At 44.3% G+C, this 23,341-nt stretch overlaps 2 protein-coding genes across 4 annotated transcripts in view; one reads left to right on the top strand and one right to left on the bottom strand.

The window, feature by feature from the left end:
* The first annotated feature begins 1,737 nt into the window (after positions 1 to 1,737).
* Positions 1,738 to 17,656, top strand: ZCCHC9 (zinc finger CCHC-type containing 9). Its single transcript, XM_006263615.4, has 6 exons — positions 1,738 to 1,839; positions 2,252 to 2,638; positions 10,487 to 10,637; positions 10,903 to 10,995; positions 13,137 to 13,205; positions 15,360 to 17,656. Exons 2-6 carry the CDS (start codon positions 2,279 to 2,281, stop codon positions 15,473 to 15,475), a joined length of 789 nt encoding a protein of 262 aa, XP_006263677.1. The 5' UTR covers positions 1,738 to 1,839; positions 2,252 to 2,278; the 3' UTR covers positions 15,476 to 17,656.
* A 2,255-nt stretch (positions 17,657 to 19,911) lies between these two features.
* ACOT12 (acyl-CoA thioesterase 12) overlaps positions 19,912 to 23,341 on the bottom strand; it is a 47,320-nt gene continuing 43,890 nt past the window's right edge. For 2 of the 3 annotated variants that reach the window (XM_019482972.2, XM_014595425.3), the window contains exon 15: positions 19,912 to 23,141. In XM_019482972.2, the coding sequence (XP_019338517.2) occupies positions 22,992 to 23,141 (150 nt within the window). In that variant the 3' untranslated portion in view covers positions 19,912 to 22,991. The remainder of the gene's footprint in view (positions 23,142 to 23,341) is intronic. The other variant, XR_002088979.2, reaches the window with a different exon arrangement.

Below are 23,341 nucleotides of genomic sequence, written 5' to 3'. Positions count from 1 at the left end.
GAGGCTGAGGGACCTGAACCTGTTCAGCCTCCACAACAGAAGGCTGAGGGGGATCTAGTGGCTGTTTACAAACTAGTTAGAGGGGACCAGCAAGCACTGGGGGAGTCCCTGTTCCCCCGAGCACTCCCAGGAGTGACTAGAAATAACGGTCACAAGCTGGCAGAGGGTAGAATTAGACTAGATATCAGGAGGCGCTACTTCACTGTCAGGGCGGCTAGGATCTGGAACCAACTTCCAAGAGAAGTGGTGCTGGCTCCTACCCTGGGGGTCTTTAAGAGGAGGCTAGATGAACACCTTGCTGGGGTCGTTTGACCCCAGTACTCTTTCCTGCCCAGGGCAGGGGGTCGGACTTGATGATCTGCTCAGGTTCCTTTCGACCCTACCAACTATGAAATGTTTTTTTCTTCCTCTTATTCCTTTCTAATTCTAGATTCCCTGTAGTGATGTCCACAGGTAAAAAAAATACTTCTATCTGAAAGAAAACTCCACAAGAAAATCTATCCCAACAACTATACTCTTTCATTTAAAATTGTAAAAAGCCCACATCTGTTCCACTATTCAGAGCAGTTCACTTTAGTTTCAGAGGGAAATACAGGTGCATACTCCCCCTTGTGGTACATTTGGGTCAATAGAGTAGCACAGTTTGGTAACAGAAAATTGTACAATCTTCAAGTTTTGATTGACAAGAAAGGAAAACGAAACAGAAACATGGGAGATGCAAAGAACAAACACAATCTGTGCAGATTTTAAGTAGCACAAGATTTCAAAGAATCATAGGATATATGACTTGTGGGTATGCCAGGGAACAGGGTCTGGAACATGTCGTGGGGCAGAAACGGCTGGGCAGTGCTGCAGGAAAGCTGATATATACATAGAAATACCTTCTTGGTAGTTATCTGGGCACCATCACCACAATAGCTGCGTGCTTTCATTTAGCATATACGTGCCAGGCTCCTAGAGGGAATTATCCCAACGCAGGGTTGGTTCGTTCATTGCTTTTCAAAGCAGTATCTCAGTGTGTCGCTGACCTCAATGGCTGGGCACCCTGGGCTCCTTGAAGACTACGGTGGTGTGCTATTCAGTGTTAGCACTGCTCAGCGTGCAAACGAGTCTCAAGATAAACCTGGACATTTCCAAATGGGAATTCAAAGTGGTCTTTCTGAGAAACAGAATTACTTTAGTAAAAAAATGAGTGAAAACTAAGAGCTGGCATTTTCCGAGGGGAAGCCTTGAGTTTAATGCGTGGTGCCTTGAGCCTAGGAGGTTGCGACCCACTGCACTATCTGGCTTTATACCAAAGGGGTAGGATTTGGACCACTGTGGTTTGTTCATTATCCTTTGCTCTCCGCATGCTCTAGCCTCTCCCCGGCAAGGTGCGTATTGTATCTATGGCAAGACAAGCATAAGCAGCCCCCCTTCCCGGGTAGATGTGCCCTCGAGGATGACCCCGGCACTAGCACGGAGGGCGGGCAGAGCACAGCCGAGACATCCCGGTCACGGTTTGTAAAGGATCTCCCACGGAAGCCAAAATCTCCGCCAGCGCAGGGGGCGGAGGCCCACGGAGGGCTGACACCACCCCGGCAGAGCAGGCTGCGCGAGCGACAGGCGCCCACGCGAGACGCCACGTGACTGCGGCTGTACTAGAGCGCGCCAGCCTCCAGCAACCTAAGACCACGTGACCCCTCCCGCACCACCGAGCATCTTTCTGGCTAGAGCGGCCCACCCCACCTCTCGGAGGGCCACTTCCGGCGCGCTACATGCTTCCGGTACGGTCGCTCTGCCTCTTCCTGCTTGTGAGCATCTTCTGCCCTGGAGATCGTGCCGCCGGGGAGCGGGCAGGTGGGTTCTCGGGGCGGCTGCAGCGCAGTTGCAGCAGCGGGTGGTGTCGGAGGGGCCTGCTCTGCGCGCCGGGGAGGGGGCGGGCGCCGGTTGTTACCGGGGCGGGGGGTGTTGATGGAGCGTGTGTTGGGGTCTGCCCACCCCGGGCGTCTGGTGGAGTGGCTCGCTTGTGAGGCAGGCGGTGGTTGAGGTGTGTGTGGTGAAGGGTGTGGGGGGGGCGTGGCTACCCTGGGGCAAGTGCTGGCAGAGGGGGTTCGCTTGTGAGGCAGGTGGTGGTTATGGGGTTGGAGCTTTTATAGACATAGACAGCTCTGGGGTTGGGTGTTGCTTGTGAGGCCCAGCACATGCATCTAGATGTAAGTACGGGAGCATGTGAAGGGTCTAACCCCCACCCCCCAATGCTGTTTTACAGTCCCGCCAGGGTCCCTGAGGAGCAGCCATGACACGCTGGGCCCGCCAGCATGCAGCCTGCAGCCGGGGTGTCCTGGAGGCGACGCCCTGGGAGAAGATGGCAGATGGGGCCTCCGAGGGCAGCGCGAAGGCTGGGCCAGGCTGTGGCTCCCGCCCACTTTGCCTCCAGAGAGATCCAGGGGGGAAGAAGAAAAATAGGAAGAAGAAAGACTACGTGAACGAGGATGTCAATGGGTTCCTGGAGCACATGAGGCAGAGCGCGCGGGGTGGGCTGGTTTTGGCAGCCCACGACCCCGAGGTGAGGGCAGAAGTAGCAGTGGCCTTGAAGAAAGAGCAGCGCCGGGAGGGGAGGCGGTTGAAGAGACAAGAGAAGAAGAAACATGCCATGGTGAGACCCTGGTCCTGCTTCCTCCCTGTTCTTTCCACATAGTGGCAGCGTCCTTAGAGCAGGGCTTCTCAACATTTTTAGCTTCCAGGTACTGTCAGAAAGAGCCAGCTCTTAGGTCTCATATCTGTGTTACTCCGGGGCAATTCTTCTGTTACAGAGAACCCAGACCACAACAGGGCAGACTGTTTCTGGCCTTATGGATCAGGGTTTGAAATACAGGGAGGGTTGGGGGGGGGTCTGAACCCCCACAGTAAGAGGCAAGAGCCCCCAGCCCACCCTGCGCCTGTCTAAGTAACTTAGGTGGTGGTGGCTTCTTCTGGCTGCCACCTCCGCAGATCCCACCCCGCCCTTCCCAAGAATAGGAGTGTAATTCAAACCCTGCTGTGGATTCCTGTTTGAAGTCTCTAGGTCTGTTTTGTGCGCTGTGTTGGTGTTGGCACACCTAACAGTGCTGATGTTGCACAGCACCCTTAAGAGGATCTTGCCACAACCTGGTGAAGAACCGCTGCCCTAGACAGTAGCACCACTTCAGCTGTAGTGAGGATCGAGAACCCCTTTCTGTTTAAAGGTCCTCTCTCAAGTACTCTCAAATTAACATGTTCACTTGGACTGTCTTGCAATATGGTGGGTCATGTGTGAGTGTAGGGTAAGTTAGGGGTCATTTGAGCAAAGCGTTCTGGAGATGCAGTCTGTGAAAAACAGCATGTCTTAAGATTGACACTTTGTCAGACTTGCTGAGGCTTGGGGCTTTGAACATGTCCGAGAAGGTCCTGGTTGTTCATACATATGAAACCGACTTCATGAAACCTGCTATCCTTTTGGAAAAGCAAAATGACAAAATGTCTTCAAAAAGAGTTTAGCTTGGTGCATGCCTAGGTGTTGTGCATAGATAGGGGAGTTGCTACATGGCTGGTATTCACTTGGGAGTGAAAGAGGCCTTCTATAGTCATTGCACCTTATCTGCACCTAGCGGATGTCAGTCCTACTTTTGACTGACATCTGAATGAGACTTGTATGAATGTATGCATGTTACTAAAATTGTACTTGTTAGAGGGAACGTTTTTTGGAGAAATGTGATCCAAGTGCAGAAGATAATTCAAGCACTTTCTGACTTGTTGCAGAAAAGAAACAAATCCTAATTGCAGGTGGTTGCAGGAAGGGGATGGGGGGACTTAAAGTCAGAGAAATAAGGGAATAATCCCAGAAAATTAGGGCTGGAGGAGACCCCAGGAGGTCATCTAGTTGAGGCCCCTGGTCAAGGCAGGAACATCCTCGTCTAAACCACCCCAGCCAAGTTTTTGCTGAACCTATTTTTAACTTCAGCCATAAAGGTTCTGTATCCTCTCTTGGTAATCTATTTCTGTGTTTAGTTCTTGGGAATAGCCAACTTAATTTCCTTTGTTGCATTTACTGGTAAGGCTGTTAGTACTTGTCTCAGCTCATGTGGACACAGAAAATAGTTATCCCTATTTTTGTAACAGCTTTTTTTTGTACTTGAAGACTGTTAGCATCACTCTCGCACCTTTGCCCCCACCACCCCATGTCTTTTCTTCTCCAGACTTAGCAATCCCAGTTCTTTCAGCCTTTCCTGTATGTTGTGTTCTCTAGACCAGTAATCGCTTGTTGCTCTTCTCTGGAATATTTCCAATTTGTCCATGTCTGTCTTGAAGTGTGTTACTTGGAACTGGCCCTTACACCAGATGAGACCTTACTGGTGCTGAATAGAATGGAAGAATTACTTCCTGTGACTTGCAGGTGACAATATAGTGGGGGGAAACTTTTTGGCTTGTGCACCACAAATTAGCCCCGCATCTTTCCCAAGTGCCACTCTGATCCCCTTCTCCTGCCCTATGTGCTGGTCATCGTTCAGTTCCCAACTCTATGCTCCCTGCTGGATTTGCTGCTTTGCTTTCTGCTCCCTGCTGTAGCTGCAACTATGCTGCCTGTCTCCTCCCTGATCTGTCACTTGTGCATGTGCCTGTGTCACTTCCATTCAGGAAGAGCACACACCAACTGCTGAAACTTCCTTAGCCTGACGAAGGGTTTTTGAACCTGAAAGCTTGCTTAATAACTATTCTCCAGCTATTTGGGTTGGTCTAATAAAAGATATCAAATTCACCCAAGGAACCTTGTCTGCCTATGTCCTTAGACCAACACGGCTACAACCTAAACCCTATGTCACTTGTGGCACTCATGCTGCAGACTGGCCACCCCTGTGTTAATATATCCCCAGATCCATTATTCTGTCCACCCCTGTTCACCCCCTCCCCAACCCCCAGTTCATAAAGCCCATCACCTTGTCATACAGAGGATAGATTCCTTGATGATATGTTTGAGAGTCTCTTTGGGTATTGAAGTTAGATGAGTTACTCTAATCCCCTGGATCCTACTCCATTCTCATCTCCCCCCTCCCCCCCCACCCTTTTTTGAAGATGAAAACTATATTGGCCCATTTCTAGTTACCTGGCAGTCCACGAGTTTTAAAATGTAATAACCAATAGCTCTGCAATTTTCTCAGCTAATTCCTTGTTAGCCAAGCTGGTGCATTTCTAGGCTGTCTTTTCTTCCTGTGCATCTCTTCATAGAATCATAGGGCTGGAAGGGACCCTGAAGGATCATTGGGTCCAGCCCCCTGCATGAGCGGGAAAGACATCTGGGGTCAGGTGACCCCAGCCAGGTAACTGTCCAGTCTTCTCTTGAAGACCTGTAGGGTAGATGATTGCACCACCTCTGGGGGGAGCTTGTTCCATAGTCTGGACACCCTAGTTGTGAAGAAGTTTTTCCTAATGTTCAGCCTGAAACTATCTTCCAGGAGTTTGTGGCCATTGTTTCTAGTTTTCCCCAAGGGCACCCTGGTGAACAGTTGTTCATCAAGCCCCTGATGTACGCCTCTGATATAGCGGCAAGCTGCAATCAGGTCCCCTCTCAGCCTTCTTTTCTTTAGGCTGAAGAGTCTGAGATCCCTCAACCTCTCCTCTTATGGCTTGCCATGCAAGTCCCTGATCATATGGGTGACCCTTCTCTGGACCCTCTCGAGCTTTAGCACATCCTTGTTGCAGTGTGGCGCCCAGAACTGGACGCAATACTCCAGCTGCGGCTGCACCAATGTTGAGTAAAGCAGGAGAATCGCTTCTTTGGATTTACGGGAAATGCATCGATTGATGTATGCCAGAGTTTTATTTTTCTTATTGTCACTTTAAAATACAGGTACTCCTCACTTAATGTTGTCCTGGTTAACATTGTTTTGTTGTTATGTTGCTGATCTATTAGAGAATATACTCATTTAAAGTTGTGTAATATTCAATTATAATGTTGTTTGGCTGCGGCCTGCTAGTAGGTAACTACTGTGACATACCTGGATTCACTTAACATCGTTTTGCTTAAAGTCACATTTTTCAAGAACGTAACTACAACTTTAAGTGAGTAGCTGTACTACCAATTCTTCCGGACTCCTTTTCCACTTAGACCTGCCTCCCATCAGATGCTGCCCTCCAGTACTCTGAGTTTTGAAAGTCCACTTTTCTGAAACTCAGTGTTTAACAAATGGGTATGGGTGATAGGAGAGGGTAGGGATTCAATGGCAGTGCAGGGATTGGGTGGTAGCAGGACTTGGGGGATAAGGAAGCGGAGTTGTCCCCTCCACATTATGCTCTCCTGTGCTGTATACTAGGATCTAGAAAGATGCTGCCCCACTGGGAAAAGTGGTATGAAAGTCCCATGTTGTAGCCCATATTAGGTGGGACCCAAGAAGCCCTGAAGTACTGAAAACAAAAAAATACAACGTTACAGTATTTGCCATCCCTGAATGGGGAGTGGGTGGGCCAAAAGATTGCTTGCTGGGGCCAAGCAAAAGTAGGGATAGGGCTTGGGAGGTGCTTGTAGGTGGGGAGCAGGGGAACAGAACAGGCCATGGTTTGGTGCATGGCTGCAGCTACATAAAAGAAGCGTTCAGCTGTCCAGTGAGCTGCTGTCTGCAATGTATGTCAGACAGCAAGGACCACCTGTGACTTTTCTCACTTGTTCTGTGAGCTGCTATACCAAACGTGTCAGTGCATGATAGTTATGCCCACTGCATTGTCTGAATCAGTACAAGACAAGAAGAGAACTTGGAAATTGCATGGACCACATAGGTTCAAGTGACAGAACTGTCAATTGGCTCTTAGGAAACCTGAAGTTTTGTGTCTGGCTCTGCTATTGGCCTGTTGGGTGAACTCAGATGTGTCAGTTCACTTCTGAGTATTGATTTACTTGTCTGTTAAGATTTACTGGGGAATAGAGTGATGTAGGATGTTTTTACAACCTCTCAACAGTGACAAGTTGGCTACGTACCTGCTGCTACCTAAAGGATCACATGCTCCTATATGACATGCACTTTTTTTCCTGTTTAAAAAAAATAGGAATTTACCATCAAAGAGAGCAGCTGCCTTGTGTCTTTCCCATTGTGTTCAGTGAGGCTCAAACCTTTGACAACCAGGCAATGAACTTTTGGTTTTCAGCAGTTTGTGTGTCAGTAAACTTGACATTTGAAAGGTGTCAGAACCCAGTAGTTAAGTGCCTCGGCACAGTGGAATTTTCCTCTGTGGTGGAGAACCCTGATGCAGAAAAGTTCCCGCCATCCTTATGCAAATACGCACACCATTATTGGCCGGTTCTAAATTATTCCTACATGGCGACTAGCAATTGGCTCGCTAGCCGTATAAAAGTTAGAGCAGTTTCCGCCCAAGTCGGAGAACTCTGTGCCCATCTCAGAGTGAACTTGGCGGACTGATCAACCACCAACGACTCCCCGTCATCGACTTTCCCGACGTACCCCATGTCCTGCATACTCGTTGAATTGTCCACGGACATCTCACCTCGGTTAATAGAGCTCTCGTTCGGTTTGCAACTGTAACTGAAGTTAACTCTTCGCCTACGCTGTGTCCATCGACAGTGTAAGTAAAGTAATCTTGGTTTAATAGATATGCTTCTGTGCCTAATTCTGCTCCATCGCGGGAAACTACCCACCTGCCGTTTCCTAGCCTACCACTCGACCGCTACAAAAGGCACAGAACATCCCAGGGCAGGTTTATCTGTCTGTTAAGAAAGCTCACAATCGTCTCTTTCTTCAGTGTGCAAGTTGTGGTTTTTTAGAGCCCATGTGAACTAAATTCACCTAACAGTACTTCCATCTTCGGCAGTTGTGAGGCCTCGCCTGGAGTATTATGTCCAGTTTGGGGCCCCATGCTTCAAGGAAGATGTGGACAGATTGGAAAAAATATAGTGGTGAGCAACAAAAATGATAAGGGGCCTGGGAAGCTTGCCTTGTGAGACTAAATAACCCTAGTTCTTTCAGTCTGGAGAATTGATAACAGTCTTCAGATACCTGAAGGGTGGTTTGTGAAGAGGATGAAGATAGACTTTCCTCTGTGGCTGTAGGAGACAGGATTAGGAGCAATGAACTCAACCCTCAGCAGAGGAAATTTAGGTTGGAGATTAGGAGGATCTTTCTGAGTATGAGGTTGGGCAAACATTGGAACAGGCTACCTAGAGAAGCTGTGTAATCTCCATTCCTGAAAATTTTGGAGAGCTGGTTAGATAAGACACTTAGCTGGGATGGTTTAGTTAGGGGTGATCCAGCTTTGACTGGGGGCTGGTCTAGATGACCTTGTGAGGTCCCTTCCAGCCCTCCTTTCTTATGATCTCATGATCTTTTTTTCCTTTTACGGTGGGGAAACAAACATAAATGCAACCTGCCTTTTTTTTCGTCCTACCCCACACTTGCATTACTATATAGTGGTAGGGGTTTCACTTGGATTGAGCCTTTGATATCATCTGAGGAAGTGGAAGGGTTGATGTCTACAGGGGTCGGTGATGCTACTGATACACAATTTTAAATCTAGACCTTGTTTAGAGAAAGTTGTACTAGTACAGCTAAAATTTGTTTGTTTTGAAACTGAATAGTTAATATAAACTCAAATGATGTAATCAAATTGTATATGACTCTTGTCTGTGTGATTCTTTGATCTGTAATTGTGTAAAGGAGTAGTGTACTCAAGTGGTCACAAACAGTGCCAAATTCTTGGTAGATGGAGGAATTGGTGTATCTGCTCACTGGAAGCAAGGTGTGCAGTAAGGAAGTGGAATTCCCACCTGCTATAGATGAGACCAGTGGTTCTCAACTCGAGGCACCCCTCACTGCACTCGAGGTACGCTCTATAGCTTTTGTAAATTGAGTGGTACTCAGTTTAAAAAATGTATATACTATAGTGTTTTTCCTGTACTCGGTTTCAAATAGTTTATATACTAGTGTTTTTAGCTCCTTGAAGGGGGCTGGGGATCAGGGTGAGAGATTGGCCAGGCAGGGACAAGGCTGAGCCTATGCTTATCTGCTAACCTCCTCACATTGGCCTTATTTTCTCACAGCTTGCAGTACTCTTCAAAGGATCTGATGGTGTCCCAGGGTGACACACTGACTGAGAATTATTGGACTAGACACTATCTGAAATTCAGTGTTACTTACTTTTTAGAGACTTGGCTTGTCTTGATGACTCTAAATAACTGATAATTGTAAATAAACGATGTATAAGCCAATCCAGGTTCATTCTATGCTTTGCCCTAAAGCGTGGCTGCTCCTGTGGTTTTCCTGGCAAGAATGCTTTCCCACATCTTGCTCCCCATTGAACGATGCTCTAAGCCACAGGTGGACACCTCATGGCACATGTGCCACAAGTGGCATGGACAGCTGCTGTTTGTGGCACGAGAGCCTTGGGTACTCAATAAAGGGAGGTGCCAGAATGGAAGCAGGGAGTGGAGTGCAGCTGCAGGAGGCATCAGGTGTCACTACCAAGAGCCAGGGATCCTCGCTCGCCATATAAAACTGCAGCAATTTTGGGGCCAGGGAAGGATTGACTTGGCACTCCCAGGTGCCACTCTGTAGGCATCAGTTATCATGGAGGTTTCTCAGAGGTGGATGCCTGGTGCCAAGCAGTTGGAGTGAGATCACCAGCTAATTCCTAATTAGATATCTAGTAGCAACTATTTGTACAAACTGGTGCTGAATTTGGCCCAGAAGGTAAGCCCATTGCCGATATCAGGGCATCCCAGACTTTTGCTAATAAGTACACTGTAGGATTAAGGTAGAATGCAGGTAACATATCACTACTGTCTTAATGATGTCTGTTGTGGTAGGGGTTCCAGGGACAAACTTCTGTAGACATGTCTTAAAACTTGCAGAACTGCATTGCAGCTTGTGCCAGGCTCCTTCTCTGCCTGCACCTGCCAAATGTACCAGTTTTTTTTTCCGAGGGAGGGTGCATTCATTCTGTAATGCTCAGGTGCTGATGCCCATGATGAGGTTCTTGTGTCATCATAGATGCAGCAGTAGTGACTATAGTATTTGGCTTGATCAATTGTCACAGGCCTGTATTCACGATGGTTTTGTGATTCACTGCGCTAATGAGATTATTTTTATATTCCAGGCATTTTCCTCTTGGGAAGAAGTATAAGTATCTTTTTATAGCCACAGAATCCTTATTAGTCAGTGATTTTGTACTGTCTCTTTCAGTACCCGTTATTGAGTTTTAGTTACTGAGATCCCTAATTCTAATTTCTCCCTGAGCACAGCTTTTCTTGATCCAGACGCTTAAACCTTGTTGCTGTCCTATTACCTTTATGCCACAGTAGATAAGTAGATAAGTTTAAAGTAATTTTAATATAAAAAGGAATTTAGCAAAAATAAAATTAGACACAAATAACAATTGGGCAGTACTAACAATAAAGGGGTTCTTCAGTTTTTGGCTGTAAACAAGTTTGTCTGTAGACATGTGCATTTCTATGGTCAGTCTACTAATTCATGTTTTATTTTCAAAGGTATGTTTCCACTGTAGAAAGCCTGGCCATGGCATTGCAGATTGTCCAGCAGCACTTGAAAATCAGGATATAGGTACTGGAATCTGTTATCGGTGTGGATCTACAGAGCATGAAATCAGCAAGTGTAAAGCAAAAATAGACCCAGCTGTTGGTATGCTTTAATATCTGTTTCTTTCTTAACGGGAATGCTGTGTAAGGGGTTTCCATTCATTGAAGTATAATATTTTCTTTTTTTAGTCAGAAAAAGTAACAGTTGTTGTGAAGACACACATTACTTGTTTTAAACTGGTTCTGGATTACTGCAATATTGATTTCTTCTGTGTAAATCTCATTCATTGCATAAGCTAGTGTTTTATCTGTATGTTTACTGTGACGGCTGTAGCATGTATCATGAGAAAACAAATCAAATTTTGCAGGGGAATTTCCATTTGCAAAATGTTTTATTTGTGGTGAGATGGGACATCTGTCAAGATCGTGTCCAGATAACCCTAAAGGACTGTATGCTGAAGGTGAGTATAACTATTTAAATTGCATATTTGTCTTAATTTAAGTTTAACTACAAGAAACTAACAAAGAAATGGCTATCAGGTAGTGAGTATAAATATTTGTATTGTGTATGTCTGTGTATAAAGCCTGTGGCAACTTTAGTGTGTCCCATGTTTAGCTTTCCTAACTAGGGATTGCTTCCTCATTTGCAAGGATCTTGACATCAGCAAGGTAAGTAGCAGAGTATAGAAATTGAATTTTGTATCTTCTAATCCTCAGTTTTGAGAGAGCTTTTAGAAGGCTTGAGAATGACAGGAGAGTTTCATAGCTGTTATCTGCTTCCCATCACTTTTAATGCTTCTGACTTGGATAACTCCTACTCCTTCATTTCTTTGAACTTAACTAGAATATAATTCAATTAAAAAATAAACAGTGGGGCTAAATGGTACTATGCACTTGTGATTTGTCCCCTTAATCGAGGGGTATCAAACTCAATCACATCCTAGTCTGCATGCCAGATAGAGAGGGTTTGTGGGCCCTACTTCCCCTTTCCCCTCCCCTAGCATACCTGATCCAGTAGCTGCTTTGTGCAGCATGGGTTCCAGACTGGCTGGAGGAGGCATCATAGGTGGTATGTGTTCCAGAGTAGCCAGATATGGCAACACACATGGTGCGGGGCCCACCCCGGTGGGATTGTGCCACATACAGTGCCCACTCTGGGATACATACCACAGTGCAGATCCCAGACTAGTCAGAGTAGCTCTCAAATTAGGTATGTTGGGAAAGGGGAAGGGTTCTGTGGGCAGGATCAGGCCTGTGGACTGGCCTTGCCTCATGGGCATGTGCTGTGCCCCGTGTGTGTCTGATAAGACCTAGGGGCAGCACCAGGGACCAGATGGCAGGGCTCTGCGGATCCAGCCTGCGGGCCATGTGTTTGACGACCCCCCCCCCCCCAAATATGCAGGTAATATATAAGTAGCAAGTTGGAACTGGGATGTTATTCTCTAAGGCAAATGAAGCAGTTTCCAGCTATGCATATAAGCAGAGTTACACTGTAGTGGCTGTTTTACCTAGACAATTGTAGGCTCACTGCTTGGTGGACACAGATTACTTAAGCATTTAGCGAGTGTTACCCAAATAAGTCCATGTAGTGCAACGTTATGCTTCAGTCCTTTTTTTATATAGTGATATCCTGACCTTGCAGAAGATGAAAAAGGAATGAAAGTAAAAAAGAATCCTCATTTTTATCTTGTGGTGTTATAAATTGTATAACATACAAGCATGAAGTGATTTGAACTGGAAGCAATGCCTAAGCATTTTGTTGAATTGCAACATATTCTTAGTGAAGCCTTTATCCTAAGAAAGGAACATCTTCCACTTAAATTTCAGCTCAGTTTTAAGCTTATAAAGGGATTAGAGCAATCTACTCTACCTTTTTCCTTTCTACAGATAACTATTAGTCTTCTAGTATTTCCCATGAGTTTATCTTCTTACTCTATGAAAGACTTTCGGCAAACATCATGGTGGGGGGAAGCATTCACATTAAAATAGACAAGTATGATTATAAAGCCTTAAATTGGCAGAATCACATGACTTCACTTTTGTTTAAAACTGGCTGGATTTCTGATAGCCTTTCTGATGGCCTTTCTCAAAAGGCCAAATATTGCAATTTAATGCCCACATGCAGCTTCCATTAATCCAAAAGTAGTTGTGAATGCTGGGATCTTCGAGCAGAGCTTGATCTGGAGGAAACTATAGAGTTTCAAATAAGTGTGAAGACTTCCACGAAAATGTTACACAAATGATAGTTTCAGAGTAATAAGTCTTTATCTGTAGTTAAGATCTCAGTGCTTTACAAAGGCATTGTCCCTGTTTCACAGTTGGGGAGTGGAGATGTAGAGGAAATCACTTGTCCATATGCATACAGTAGATCTCATACTGCAACAAGTTATTTCATCTTACCTGGAAGTCTAGGAGGCCTCTGATTTTTGTTTTAAAGGAAATGTTTTAATTTGTACTGTATCTTTAACTTAATATAAAACCAAAACATTAAATGTATGCCTTTCCTGTTGTGCAGGTAAGTCAGTATGTATAAAGCTTAGATCAGAGAGATATTTTTTTTCCAGTTGTTAAACAATAGTTTTGGATGTTTCTGTTTTAATAGGAGGCTGCTGCAGGCTTTGTGGATCAGTGGAACACTTTAAAAAAGACTGTCCAGAAAACCAGAACTCAGGTGAGACCTAAGGAAAATGTAATTTATCTGCAGCAAAACCATTGTATTTTTCTCCGCCTGACTTGAAATAATGAGATCTATAAACAAGGCTTGAAAAATCCTCTCACTAGTAGCAAGTACAAAACTGGTATAATTATGAAGGATAAATTATATTTCTGCAAAATTTAAAGGTAGGCTCTAACCCTTAAGTTAGAAGATAATGTGAACCAGTCTGGCTAGAGACAGCTCTAGTTCCTGTGCTGCTGCTCTCTGCTTGCTCAAGTGGTGGCAGAGTGACACTGACAGAATGGTTGTTAGGCTGATCCCCAGGGGTAGCAATGAAATTTAGAATAATCACATCAATTTAAATGTGAGATGCTACCTCAGAAGGATCTGAGTGGCAGGCAGGTACCTGATGCTAATAGAAGAGAGAGAAAAATCCAAAATTAAAAGACTAGAAATCCTCCTTACCTCCTGCATTTAAGAGAAATGTAGAGGGAATAGATATTAATTGGTGAATGAGAAGAAACATTCTTACAACAGCCAAAGGACTCAAACATTCATTATTAATCAAGATTGATATGAAAGGTCCAGGTTGGAGAAACATCTTTCTCGCTTAGATGTTGCCTTTGGATTGTGTAAAGGAACACTTTAATCAACCTCTTGCTAATTAGTGCTGTGTGTTTTCAGGTATCTGGGGAAGCTCTAGATTAAAAACACATGTACATTATTTACCGATAATGCTGAAGAATTAAGCATTGTGGGTTTTTTTTCTGTTTGGTTTCACCCCTTTTCCTCTTAATTTATCTGCTGAGTTTACTTAGGCTCTCATTATTTCTCTCATTTTTTTTTTTTTCTTATAAAATCATCTCTTTTGGGGAGACACAGTTTAATTGACAAGTAGGATATTTCTGACTTCTAATAACTGAGGCTACTCCTTCGTTTTGAGAAATATCTTTCTGTAATCTCCATGCTGGGGTTTTACCTATAAGAGGGAACTGAGGAATAACTGATTGTGTGCGCCACAATAATGATTTAGTCATTTTGATTTGTGTTCAGCTGTTTTTCCTGCTTTCCTGTAGGTTGTTTTAGTACCTTTGGATTTGTAACCTGTTATGACATTGGTGTGATACTCTGTTTATTGCTCCATGTTTCTTCATCACTCATTACTATATGATATAAAATATCTGAGTTCTTGGTGTTCCAACTGTAGAAGATGTATTTATTTATTTTTAATCTAGTGGGATTGGCTGGTTCTTTATTGGTTTGATATGGGATAATGGTGATCTGTGTAATAATTTGCTCTTTAGCATTCCTGGTCACTATGGATTATTAGAAAAAAATGTGCAAAAGCTTCTCAGCCTGTAATGCAAAAACTGTTGCTTTATCTTTGAGGAAATCTGAAATCCCATGTGGTTGATGCTCAGATTCAATACCTGTGATTCAACAAACTCGCAGCTTTAGTTGACTTCTCAACAATCTGTTTTAAACTGTCTGAAAACTAAAACGTTCTTGATGCTGATTGGCAGAGGCCTTGGCAGGGGAGGAAGGACAAGGGGGCAGCCACCATCTTGTCTGCTGCTCTTCATACCTCTCTGCCAGCCAGCACCTTCCCCTCCTGGCAGCAAGGACCACTGGCTCCCCCTGGGGCACCAGCTTTTACTGCTGCTGCTGTTGATTTAGCAGACAATCCCAGATTTTATGATTTCCCCCCCCCCCCAAAAAAAAAAAAAAAATAATCCATGAAACTGCAAATTAAGTAGGTCCCTACTCCACTTCTTCACAAAGAGGATTATTTTCCAGGGATGAGAGTACACTAAGGCTTTCATTAAACATTTTATAGACTGGCCAGAATTCTATTTTAACCCACTGTGGAAATGGGAGAATCTTGGTGAATCCCTGCTAAGAAAATAATTGTTAAGCTGTGCACTTTGTGCAGTCTCTGTTCCCGGGAACTGACAATGATTACTGGACCCTTTGAGCCTTGGGAGGGAGCTGAGTTTTCAAAACAGAGGTTAAATAACTCACTTGAGGTGACGAGGGGTCAGAACTTGTATGAGAACTCAAGACCTTCTTCTTTATCAGTTTTATGCCTAAACCTGTGAGCACCATCTCTGACTGTGTGATAACTCTGTTTTCAAGAACAAACATACATCATCTGTTTTTGTTTTACAGATCAGGTAACAGTTGGCCGATGGTCCCGAGGGATGAGCGCAGACCACGAAGACATTCTAGAAAGCCCTAAACCACAAAAGACAAAAGTAAAAATGCCTAAAGTTGTTAACTTCTGATACCTACTCTGATGGAATAAACCTCTTCTGAATGGGGACTGCTTACCATTACTGCTCCTCGTTGGCTCCACTAAGTTGGCCAAATTGCAATTGCTAAAATGACTCCTGTGTAACTAAGGTTTTTTTTTGTCACAGCTTCCTACAGTCCTGTCTGCTCTCTTAATATAGATGTCCCCAATCTCTTGCTGGCCCATGGGCAACAATACTGGGTCAGTCATGCTGCAGGCATCCTACTTTTCTCTCCCTGTCAAACCTAGTTTTTAAATCTTCAATTTCCTGTGAGACTGCCTCCTAAACAAAACAAACTTGGGGAGAAACAGCAATGCAGCAAACAATATATTTAAAAAGATGGTATGTGGTGGCCATGGTTTGGGGATCTAACTGAACCTCTTTTTTCCTTTGTGGTCTCTGAGGTCATCCCCCCAACTTCACTTCTCTGAGTAGGAAGCTGGGCTGCTGTGTGCTGTCAGCCTTTTGCACCCTGCAGCTTCACCTGTCATAGCTGTCTACAATAATCCAAGTTTGACTAAAGATCCAAGTGGATTTCAGTGGCCAGCACAGCCTTTGTAAAGTACTGGTCATGAACACACTGTTTCGGAGGCAGCCAAAGGGCTTCACAGTTCTGTTTTATCAAGAGTTTCTCTCTCTGCAAGAGGACCCTGGTTGTCCTAAGCTGTCTTAGACACTCTAGTGGGGTCCTGGTTTGTCCTGGCTTTCAAATCTGTCTGGCTTCTTAAAAGTAGTGAGATCATCTTTTTACAAATGCTAGTGCATTTGTCTGCAAGCTTGGGGCCCCTTACTTTGGCAAGCAGGGGGCCAGGAAGTCAAAGTGAGTGGTTCCTTCCCTGTCTTTGAAAGCATTCCCTTCTTCCTGGGGCATATTTTCCTGATTGCTCCATCCATAGAGTATGGTAATATATGATCAGGGACATATAACACCTTGCAGTGGATTTGAAGCTGGTTGTGTTGTGATTAAATTCAGCATTGCTGAGAGCCTTATCGTGTAGCCAGTAGCAATAGCAGGACATCTGTAGCTAACCGGACCAGAATGAGAGAATGCTCTGAACTTTTCACAACTTGTTCATACACCAGCACTGTTCCTGGATAATGTTGCTCAGGGAAATTTGCTCCCTCTTCTGGTGTTGATCTTTTGATTTGATGGCTTTCAATTGTTAATAACACTGGGATGCTGAAGACCATGTCTCCATTATGCCCCTTTGCTGTCCTGATTTTGGAGGAATTTTGTTTAATTACAGGCATATAATCCCATGTGGAGCAAATCTTGTTTTCTAAAACATCCACACAGTGTCTGTTGTCTCTGCAAATCCCTTCGAGTATTAAGAAACTCAGTGCTCCAGCTTTGTTTGCTGTCACCAAAGTCATTTGGATAACTGTATGTTTACCACATGGCCTCCTTGAAGCCATGTCATGTTTGTTAATGCTTTACATGGTAGCAGGAACAAAACCACAGAAATGTATCTACGTGGCCGGGACAAGGGGCTTTTCAGCACTCTACTATTATAGTGGGTACTACTAAGGCAGGGACAGGCAATTATTTTGGGCGGAGGGCCGCTTACTGAGTTTTGGCAAGCCATTGAGGGCCGCATGACAGGCAGTCAGGGGCAGATATTAATTTTCTAAATTTTTTAGGGGCCCCATGGGCCAGATAGAATGGTCTGGAGGGCCGCAGGCGGCTCACAGGTCGCATTTTGCCCACCCCTGTGTTAAGGCCTAGGTTTGGTGCATTCAGTACCAAACTCGAATTGCTAATGTCTTGGTTACTGTTGCCTAATACCCCAGATCCTTGAAGCCTGGACTCAGAACTGCAGTGATGGGGCACTGTGTACCAAATTCTAAAGCAACTGACAGTTCATGTTTGAAGGACAATTAAATAGTGGTCAAGGTATTCATTTAACTGTCTATTTTTAAATTAACTTGCCCATTTTATGAAAGTATCATGACTATCGGATAATCTTCATGCTTTCTGAAAGGCATCATGGCTTAGTACATTAAGTATAGGCTTGGGGAGACCTGGGGTCAAGTTCTGGCGCTGTTGCTGATTTGGCATGTTTGCAGTTTTTTATAGTAAACAAGAAAACAGAAATAATTGTTTAAATAGTTTATTTATACATTGTTAAAATCAACTCTGCTTTTTAAAATATTAAAAGAAGTTGAATTTTCTATTGTGATAGTTGCTTCTGCTTTGTTTAATAAATTCCCTGGGTCTGGTCTTATTTTTTCCCCCACAAATCACTTACCTTTCAACGTATCTTTAAATTGCTTGTCTGTGCCTTCCAGATCCATATTTGTCCTGATGAGTAGCCCATCAACCTTCTCTGAATACATGTATTCAGTTTGTGAAAACTCAAGAGCGTACAATCAGTAGGAAAAAAGAATGTAGAGATTACCTGTAGACTTGACCAGAGGGATTCTGGTGGATGCACTCCATGTTTTCCATTGGTTGACTCTATTTTTCTCTATAGCACTCTGCACTGGGGAGCTGAAACTTGGCAAGGAGGGGCAAATGGTGCTGTTTAGCTCCTGCAGTAGAAATACTTAATGGAAACCTCTATGCTGACCTACCTCTCCATTGCCATAGGTACCATAGATAGGGGTTATTGTAATGGGAACAGGACTGCCTCAGCTATGCCACCTCATAGCTCAGCATTTCCCCCAGAAACATTTCTGTACCAGTGACAGCTGTGGGGTGATATTGCACCAAGGCTGTTAGGCAAGTTCAGCAACGTGCAAAAGGGGCTACCATGAACTTTGCCAAAACAAAGCTGATGCAAAGTGGGTGCAGCACAGAACCCATTTTCTTTTGAGGCTGGTAACTGAGCATTGCCACAGCCCCTAATAACAGCAGTTTCTAGTGGCATGACTGAGGCAAACTTCATGCAAACACCACAAGGGTAATGCTAACATTCAGCTATTGAAGTTCAACCTCCCTAAAATACCTATATTCATAGAGAGTAGCAGAGACACCAATCTGGTTTGGTTAGCTTGTAGCCCTGCTATGTTCTCTGGTTTCTGCTGCTGTTTTCATACAGAACCAGTATGTGTGGCAGTCAGTAACGTTACCAAAAGCTTGCAGTTAATTGCACAAGGCATGTACCTGTTTGTACTGCACAACCTGACTTATGCAGCAGCTTTAGCAAGGCTGGACTGTGACTGAGCCTGTAGTATCCCTGGTGGGGCATTCAAACCCCCTTCCATCCTGTCCTGGGCTTTAATATCCCAGAAGTGTCTTCTCTAGGATGCAGTGCCCCAGCATGCAGTTGTTTTCATAGAAATAACACGGGCTCCAGGTACAGACCATGACATGTCTGCTTATAGTGTAAACTAGCTTTGCCTTATAAGGAGTAAGTGGAACAGATAAAATACACAGTTGTATGCTACTGTGAGCTAATCCACTTCAGGGTAAAGTTCTCTCTCTCATGGAAACTACTGTGTCCTACACCAATACTTATACTAGTTGTGTATCCACTTCCTCAGTCACTTTCACCCTGGGGCAACTATTTGTATACAATGCAAACTAGCTTCCTTGCCACCTATGGGCCAGATGTTGTAATAGCACCTATGTCACAGAGCTGGATAAGGAGAACTGGTCATGCGTCTGCCTCTTACTTCAGCATATGTTTACTAATAAAACACAAGGTAAATCATTCCATATTAATCATGCCACATGGCTGTACCCTCTCTTTCCAGGCAATAATAGACCAGTCTTTTCCAACTTCAGTAATTCTATTTCTCACAGAAAACATATTCCTTGTTTCAAGACATAACTAACACTCACCTTTTATACTAGGTAGGATTATGGTAGGGGAATCCAAACCTACCCCTTATGCTCAGGTTTTAGGTCCAGGTCCTTCCTAACTATGAGGCTAGCCTCAAGGTCATATTTATAGCTCAACATATAACAACACCTGAACCCTCCTCCTACCTTACTTCTGGGGCTCTACAGCCAGCGTCTTTCTTCTGGTGATGCTTGTCTCACTGGCTCTCCCTAAGACTCCATGGTGTCAACTCTCCAGTGGTTCTGGTCCTTGCCACAGTCACTGCATCATCTTCACATCCCTAGGTCCACCACCCTAGGCATCAATGCCACCACAACTTCCAGTGGCTGTTCCTGGCTCCTGCATTCCCTGCCACCCTACCCTGGGAGCTCCAATATCCTCCAAACATGCAAGCTCTAGACTCTTCAGCACATTCTCAAGTACTCTACCCTCACCTGCAATGTGGATGAAGCTGGAAATGCATCTTAAAGGGGCCCTGCCCCAGGTCTGTCCTGAGTCATTAGGACCTGGCATTACCATCCCTATTACAATACGTTTACTCCCATTAATATTTAAGCCTAGATGCTGAGCATGACAACATACTGCTGAAAGGAGTTGCTGTTCAATATGCCACCCGTTATAAAACAAGAGGACTCATGGTAAATAATTAGCATCACTTCAGTGATTTTTATTCAGTAAATAATTTGTAAAACATACATTTGTAAAAAACACAGTTCAAATGATTACATAGAGATATATACAAATATGTGACATACATACTGGGCGCATCTACACAGGATGTTGACTGTGCAGTAGGATAGTTAGCTGCATAGTAAATGTCTCACAACTACACATGCCTCCCTATTAGGTTGAAGTAAACTAATTTACTCTGCAGCAGCATAGTACTTGTATTTACTACTTGTATATTTGTATATTACTATTTACAAGTACTATGCTGCTGCAGAGTAAAAACCTCTGTAGCAGCGCATGTGCAGATGCTGTTTCGGCTGGGTGAGGCCTGAAGGCGCTTTAGTGCGCCATGCTCGCTTTATTTTGTGTCCTAACTGTCCCCATGGGTTGCACATGGGGGAACTGAGCACCTGACATGGGTCTGGAGTCCATCCTGAGGTGCCAGCTGCCTAGGGTGGCCTTCCATTTCCCTTGTTTGGCTAAGTGGCAGTTTTTGAGCTGTGTGAATGGCATTTTTAAAACAGCACACGGTGATGACATCTATGTGTACCTGGAAACAAGGCCTGGAAAACAAAATAGAGGAGGAAGATGCTTTTATATTTTACCCAAACAGCTAAGTGATTAGAGCATCTGTCCCACAAGCCAGCAATCTGGACACAAGGTCCTTTTTTGCCTAGAAAGGGGCTGAACTTGAATCCTTGTCTTTGCTTTTAATGGTCATTGGAAAAAGTAGACCCATGACAGTGCGGTATGAAAGTTTCCACCTCACTGGGAACAAGCGTCCATCTCATTAGACCCCAAAATCCTCCCTCTCCACTGGGAAAGCAGCCATCTCACTGAGCCATCTCACTGGTCTCTGACTTACTGTCTTCCTCCTCATCCTCAATATCTTCTACATCCCTCCCTCCAGAAGCTTGAGTGTTGAGAGGGGGATGGCGAGCTGCAAAAACGGTTCTTACTGCCTTTCATGGCATGGCATGGCAGGAACCAGTACTACCCCAGGTGCCGTGTGACTGCCTTGGTCATGGAGCTGCATTGCAGTGCCTCTGTCTCCCTCTCTTGGCTGCCTGGGTGGAGCCAGCGACAAAATGAGTACCAGAGAAGGGCCTAGCTAATGCCTATCCTGTAGTTCAATTCCTAAAAAGTCAGAGAGGTGCAGATCCAAACTCTGCCTGGACGGGGGCCGGGGAGAGAGAAGGGGTCTAGAACACAGGTCTTCAGCTTCCTGACTATGTCCCCTGGACAAATACATAGGAGAGGCCTCTTCCTCCTCCTCAGTCCAACACCTGTTAGTTGTGGCTCTCAGGGTGCCCTGACTTTTTTGGGCCATGGATATCAGTACATGTCCACAAGGGGTGTGTGCAAATAGCCATGTACAGACCCAGCAGCACCGTCAAATATAGTGTCAGCCTTTAAAGACCACAGAGACATAGGGAAGAAGTGGGGTGGAATCTAGGTGGTTTGTGGGGAAGCAGAGAGGTGCTTCTGACAACATATTCTCCAAACTGAATGCTTTTTCCACGCTATACTAGTGGCTTTTAAAGCCTGGGTTCCACTTGGCTGATAACTTCTACCTTACTTTGAGAAGACTGTCTGGACTGACAGCAAAAACCTGGTGCTAGCATCACTCCTCAAAAGGGTGAAGTCTCTGCCAGGAGTGCAAAGGCTGATGGAAGTAAAACAGCTACAGTAAGAAACGAGGAGGCTGGAGACAAAACGCCTACTTTCATGGTACTGTAGGGGTTGTCCTTGTGAAACCTAAGTCTAGGCCCTCATACATGAAGGGGGCATTCCCAGAGACCACATAAAATAAGGAGGCACGGGGTATCCTATTACTTTATGACCATGGCCTTGATCCAGTTGCAACTGAAATCAGTAAGACTATTGCCATTGACTTCAAAGGGAGCTGGACCAAGAATGAACCAATCCATCATACCAGGAGTATCAGTCCTTAGGTGGCACTGACATGAGACCTAGCTTTTTACCATTTAAATTCATCCAAAGACTAGTCACTATATGCCTTGATCACCTGCAATTATAATAATTTTTTAAACAAAACAGATCAGTGCAAAAAAAGAGGCCTTTAAAACCAGCATTCTTTTTGAGCTATAATTTAACTTGGCTTGAATTCTTGGTGTACTATTTTTCCACACTTCTTCAATGCTCTAACAATAATAATAGTACCAAGCTCTGACACTTTGCACCATTAGCCTTCAAAGTGCATTAGAAAGGAGGCCAGCATCTTACAATTACTTTGGTCCAGAACACATTTTTGGAACTGAGTTTGAAACCCTTCCAAAAAGATATTTGTAGCAGAAATCATGACAGCCCTCTGACTGGAGCTGCACAGTAATTTATGAAACTCTATTAAGAACAATAGATAAAGTAAATACACACTATTAATGAGCAAGGGAGTAAAGTGCAACTGTAATTCTTAGTGGAGAAGACAAGCTAATACACTCTTCTTTGCCTGTGCAGTATCATATTTTTTACTTCTGGGACCAGATTCTCCACTCCCCTGCATCTTGTGCAGGTATTTATGTGTGTGCAAAGTGGCTATGTAGTCAAAAGAGCAGCAGATTATACTCACTTTTTCACACATGTCAATACCAAACCAATATGTAAGGTAGTGGACAGCCAGGCCAGAGAGTATGATGCTTCCTGTTACATGAAAAATGTATGCATTTATTGTCATAAGAACTGATTCAGTTCCATTAGGTCTAATATGAATTTGTAAGTGTGAAATTCTCTCCTATTTTATAACATCCTATGTGGTTGAGTCCTGCCCTTCTCTACACCTGTGGAAGGCATACCCAGAGCCAAAATTTACTCCCTTTAAATGTATAAAGCTGAATTTACAGTTTAATCAGACCAATCCAATGGGAGTTACAAGAACTCAGTTACCCTCAGCATCAGGCCCTCAATTAGCTGTGTAGCTCAAAGTAAATATTTCATTCTGACAGAGATGCAGATATTGAGACTGATCGTGCATGCATGCAGGATTGTAGAAACGTCTGCTGATATTATTTAGAGCTCTCATGTGATTTTACTTAAAACAAAGTACTGTTAATCTTGCTGCTTTCCGACTCCAAGAACCTGATGCACTCAGAAGCAGTGTCCTCAATGGATTTTGATGAGCCAGTGAGATTTGCAGCAAAGTAAGGCAGAACACCAGATGTCACTTGGTTAAAGTAAGACACCTGTTTAAACAAATACACATGAAAAACTAAAAACTTGCAGGATGTGACAGTCATCTTCCCAAAGCCCCTCATCAACATCAGCCACACCCCCCCCAGATATTTCAAGGATGAAAATAAATGCACTCTGAAGCTGAAGGTAATATTAACTGGAAAAACATCCTCCTTAAAAACCCCCCACTCAAGTTATCTTAATGTCCTCA

Source organism: Alligator mississippiensis, chromosome 3 (assembly GCF_030867095.1).
Source record: "Alligator mississippiensis isolate rAllMis1 chromosome 3, rAllMis1, whole genome shotgun sequence".
In the NCBI taxonomy this organism is placed as follows: domain Eukaryota; kingdom Metazoa; phylum Chordata; order Crocodylia; family Alligatoridae; genus Alligator; species Alligator mississippiensis.
The sequence above is the reverse complement of the archived record's forward strand: the minus strand, read 5'-3'. Positions and strand labels throughout refer to the sequence as shown.